This window comes from Nicotiana tomentosiformis, chromosome 3 (assembly GCF_000390325.3).
Source record: "Nicotiana tomentosiformis chromosome 3, ASM39032v3, whole genome shotgun sequence".
NCBI classification, from domain to species: domain Eukaryota; kingdom Viridiplantae; phylum Streptophyta; class Magnoliopsida; order Solanales; family Solanaceae; genus Nicotiana; species Nicotiana tomentosiformis.
This window is the reverse complement of record NC_090814.1, coordinates 91,259,492-91,265,052: the sequence shown is the minus strand read 5'-3', so window position 1 is coordinate 91,265,052 and position 5,561 is coordinate 91,259,492. Positions and strand designations below refer to the sequence as shown.

General features: G+C 42.4%; 1 protein-coding gene across 1 annotated transcript; it reads right to left on the bottom strand.

The window, feature by feature from the left end:
• Window positions 1-916: 916 nt before the first annotated feature.
• LOC138908160 (uncharacterized) lies at window positions 917-1,827 on the bottom strand. The gene is made up of 3 exons (XM_070198807.1): window positions 1,708-1,827; window positions 1,322-1,498; window positions 917-1,234 (listed from the first exon to the last, which is right to left on the bottom strand). The coding sequence occupies exons 1-3, from the start codon at window positions 1,825-1,827 to the stop codon at window positions 917-919; spliced, it is 615 nt and encodes a 204-aa protein (XP_070054908.1).
• Window positions 1,828-5,561: the final 3,734 nt, after the last annotated feature.

Genomic DNA, 5,561 nt, shown 5'->3' with positions numbered 1-5,561 from the left:
AAACTTAAAAGATATGGTGGTTTATTGAGATTGTTAGCTTGCCTAGTATTGAGATAGGCGCCATCACGACGGATGAGATTTTGGGTCGTGACAACATCCACATAGTACCATCTTTCTTTTTCACAAACAGAACCGGCGCACCCCAAGGTGACACACTAGGACTAATAAACCCCTTATCAAGGAGTTCCTGAAGTTGCTCTTTCAATTCTTTCATCTCAGCAGGTGCCATACTATACGGAGGAATAGAAATGGGATGAGTGTCCGACACCAAGTCAATACCGAAATCCATATCCCTGTCGGGTGGCATACCCGACAGGTCTGCAGGAAATACATCCGGAAAGTCTTGCACTACCGGTACTGAATCAATTGAAGGAGTATCTGTGTCAACATCTCTCACAAAGGCCAAATATGACAAACATTCCTTTCCAACCATACGTTGGGCCTTCAAATAAGAAATTACCCTGCTGGGAACATAGTCTAAAGAACCTCTCAATTCGACATTCGACAACCCTGACATTGCTAATGTCACGGTGTTTGCGTGACAATCCAGAATAGTATAACATGGAGACAACCAATCCATACACAAAATTACATCGAAATCAACAATACTGAGCAATAAAACATCAGCTCTAGTCTCCAGTCCCCTAATAGTTACAACACACGGCTGATACATACGGTCCACAATAATAGTATCGCCCACCAGCGTAGATATATGAACATGTGAAACTAAGGACTCATGGGGAATATCCAGATAATGAGTAAAGTACGATGATATATATGAATAAGTGGAACCAGGGTAAAATAATATAGAAGCCTCCTTGTGGCACACGAAGACCATACCTGTGATCACTGCATCTGATGCAGCAGCATCTGGCCTGGCAGGAAAAGCATAGAATCGGGCCTGGCCGCCACCTGATCAGCCTCTCCCTCTTGGGCGACCACTAGCTGACTGAGCCCCACCCCGAGCTGGCTGGGTGGGTGGTGGAGCAATTGGTACAAAAGTCATAACATGACTTATCTGCTCAACTGGACCTCGCATAAGGCAAGGACAATATTTCCTCACATGACCCAGCTCTCCACACTCATAGCAATCCCTCTCAAAAAATGGTGGCGAATTTTGAGGCGGGCCTTGAGAACCAGAATAACTACCAGAAGAATTTAGTACAGATGATCCCTGGACTGAAGGAGCACGGGACGTACTCTGGGCTGGAATTGCACTAAGAGATGACTGGCCCTGATAAGAATTGTATGAACCATGACTGGATGATGAACCACGGTGAATTGGATGACCCATCTTACCACGCTCCTAGCTACGGACCACCTCTAATTGCCGAGCAATGTCAACCACCTCGTCAAAAGTAGCACCAGACACCCTCTCCCTAGTCATAAGTAACCGCAGCTGATATGTGAGGCCATCAATGAACCTCCTAATCCTATCCCTATCAAAGAGAACCAACCAAACTGCGTGACGAGCCAACTCAGAAAATCTCATCTCGTACTGTATCACAGACATGCCATCCTGACGTAACTGCTCAAATTGTCTGCGCAGCTCCTCTCTGCGAGACTGCGGCAAAAACTTCTCCAAAAAGAGAACGGAGAACTCCTACCATGTAAGTGGTGCTGCACCGACCGGCCTGCGCCTCTCATAAGCCTCCCATCATTTGAAGGTAGCCCTAGAAAACTGAAAAGTAGTGAACGAGACCCCACCTCCCACCATCCACTGGCACTTATCCAGAAACCCTGAGCATCCTCTAACTCAGTACCGTTAAATGATGGAGGTCGAAGCCTCCCAAATCTCTCAAGTCTCCTCTGCTCATCATCTTCCATAACGGGGACTACAGGGGGCATGAGCAGTTGCGGTCGTCTGGGCTGGTAATGCCCCCGGTGCCTGAAGTCCCTACACTATCTGATCTAGAGTATGGGTAACATAAGTATGAATACCTCCCCCAGCCTGAGAAGTGGCAAGTGCGGCCTGAACCGAAACCACCTGGGCAAGACCAGTGCAAACTATCAATATCTGGGCCAAAGCCTCCTGAAGGCCTGGAATCACAATAGGTGCAGCTGGTGCAACTGGTGGTGCTACAGGTGCCGCTCAAACTGTTGTAGGAGCTACACCTCGACCTCTACCTCAGCCCTAGCCTCTACCACGGCCCCGGCCTCTCGCGGCCCTAACTGGTGGCTGACCATCCGATCTGGTAGTACGTGTCCTCACCATCTGTCAGAGAATAGAATAACAGAAATTTAGTTTCCGGAATCAGCAAATTCGCACGAAAGAATACAAGAAAGTGAGATTTTTTTCTAAGGGTTCAGCAGCCTCTCGAAGATAAGTACAGACGTCTCCGTACCGATCTGCAAGACTCTACTAAACCTGCTCATGACTCGTGAGACCTATGTAACCTAGGCTCTAACACCAACTTGTCACAATCCAAAATCTCACATGTCGTGATGGAGCCTATCCCAATATTAGGCAAGCCGACAATCTCAATAAAAATACCATATCTTTTAAGTTTGAACAACATAATATTTAAATTCAGCGGAAGAAATCTCACAAATACAGATATAAACACTCCCAAAACTCGGTGTTACTGAGTACATGAGTATCTAATATGAATACAAAGTATGACTAACAAAACTCTGTCTGAAAGTATAGAACAGTACAATAATAGAAAGAAAGAGAGTCAAGGTCATCAGACTCCATGCAGCTACCTTGATAGTCTCCAACTGATAGCACTCTGATATCTTACGGTTGTCGTATCTGAAAGCACCTAGAGCTGCACACGAGGTGCAGAGTGTAGTATGAGTACAACCAACTCAATAAGTAATAAGACTAACCTATGGACTGAAAGTAGTGACGAGCTCCGCAGGTACAGTCCAGTATAAATAATGGTACAGAAATGTAGGCATGTTTTCATGTTCAATAGTTAAACTCAGTACAAGTGAAAAATATATCAATACTGCATGATATGAGGAATATGACACCTCAGTGGAAAGAACTCATGTAATATTAGTCACTAATCATTCGGTCACTCGGTACTGTTTATGGACAATCCAGCCCATGGATATTCCATCCTGTATATATATACACATCGACTGACAGTCAGTCACTCAGCACTGTATAAGGCCAATCCAACCCTGAGGTAATTTATCCCCAAATATAAAGATACGGACAAGATCCATGTCCAGGGAAAATTCATCACAATATAAATAAGTAAGGCAAGTCCATGCCCTGGGAAGTCCATCCCGAATATATAGTCATATACGCTCACTGGGGGTGTGTACAGACTCCGAAGGGGCTCCTTAAGCCCAAGTGTGATATAAAGTCGATATGTCCTACTGCAGGCGGGCAGCCTCGTTCGATATAATAATAAAGCCTATAAGGCCTGCTGCAGGCAGGCATGCCCGTTCCATATATCAATAATATATATATATATATATATATATATATATATATATATATATATATATATATATATATATATATATATATATATAGCCAATATGGCCTGCTTCAGGCGGGCAGCCCCGATCCCATAAATATACTCACAATGGATGAACATGACTAAGTATGAAATAAACATTTTTAAAACAATTGAATTCAACATCAACACGACCATGTGGGTCTCAAATTATCGGCACGTAGCCTAATCATGATCTTTGATACGAGTCTTAGTTCAATCTCCTAACACGTGGAGAATATGCGAATGATAACATGGTTCCTAAATTTTACAACTGCACAAAATTTAATCAAGTCACAATTTCTATGGTACACAGCCACAAGCTCGTCAACTATCATGTGCGTCACCTCCAAATAATTTATATAACACCGAATTCGGAGATTTATACCCTCAGAACTAGGTTTAGAAGTGTTACTTACCTCAAACCGTGTAATTTCTTACTCCGCTATGCCCTTGTCTCATGAATTGGTCTTCAAAAGCCTCGAATTTAGTTATAATTAATTCGATTCAGTCAATACAATTTATTGAAATTAATTCCATATGAAAATACTAATTTTACAACAAAATTCGAAATTTAACTCAAAAATCGCTTGTGTGGACCACGTCTCGGAACCCAATAAAAGTTACAAAATATGAACGCTCATTCAACCACGAGTCTAACCATATTAATTTTACCAAATTCCGACATCAACTCGACCTCCAAATCATCAAATCTTATTTCCAAATCCCTAGGTCCAAATACCCGATTTACACCTCAAAAACACGTAATCTAGTCGGATTATTAGATGATAATTTAATATTATGGAGTAAAAATGATTACAAGTGACTTACCTCAATTTTTTCGTGAATTCCCTCTTAAAATCGCCCCAAAAACCGTGCTTGAAAGTCCAAAAAATGGCAAAACTCGAAACCACTTTGAAATGTATACTGTCCAGGGGTTCCGCACCTACAACTCACTTAGCCGCTTCTGCGGTTTGCCAAGGCCTCCACTGCCTCCGCTTCTGGGTCCTCGAAGTCGCTTCTGCGGGCTCGCATTTGCGAGGCTCATTCCGCTTCTGCAGAGCTTGCGCTTTTGTGCCCATCCGTCCACATCTGCGATCACGCAGGTGCGGAAATTCCCTCGCACATGCGACCACTGCCTCAAAGCCTCCTGCCCGCATCTGCGCTTGCCAAGCTCGCTTCTGCAAGCCAATTTCCGTAGGTGCGATTGCATTAGTAGGCAGTAGCAAGTTTCAATTGTTCTACGTCCAAATTTGATTTGTTAACCATCCGAAACTCACCCGAGACCCTCGGGACTTCAACCAAATATACTAACAAGTCTTAAAACATCATACTAACTTATTCGATCCTTCAAATCACATCAAACAACGCTAAAACCACAAATTATATCCCTATTCAAGCCTAATGAACTTTGAAACTTCCAATTTCTACAAACGATGCCAGAACCTATCAAATCACGTCCGATTGATGTCAAATTTTGCACACAAGTCATAAATGACATAACGGACCTATTCAAATTTTTAGAATCGGATTCCGACCCCGATATCAAAAAGTCAACCCCCGGTCAAACTTCCCAAAAATTTAACTTTTGCCATTTCAAGCCTAATTCCATTACGGACCTCCAAATAATTTTTCGGGCATGTTCCTAAGTCCAAAATTATCATACAGAGCTATTAGAATCATCAGAATTCAATTCCGAGGTCATTTACACATAAGTCAACATCCGGTAAACTTTTCTAACTTAAGTTTTTAATTATGAGACTAAGTGTCTCATTTCACTCCGAAATCCTTCCGGACCCGAACCAACTAACCCGGTAAATCATAAAATAACTGTAAAGCATAAATTAAGCAATAAAATAGAAGAACGAGGTTATAATACTCAAAACGACCGAGTGGGTCGTTACAAAAGGCTTGTGCGGAGCTTAGGGCCCAACAATGGGTTTGGAGCATCTCTCACGAATGAATACAGAATAAGCATATTCATCAATTATAATTAAATAATATGTATTCTTACTTCAAATTTCAATAGAAACAATTGTATAATTGATTTGGTTATAATAACGAGCACGAATAAATACTTGCCGCCTACCCTTCTTTCAAGTTCTC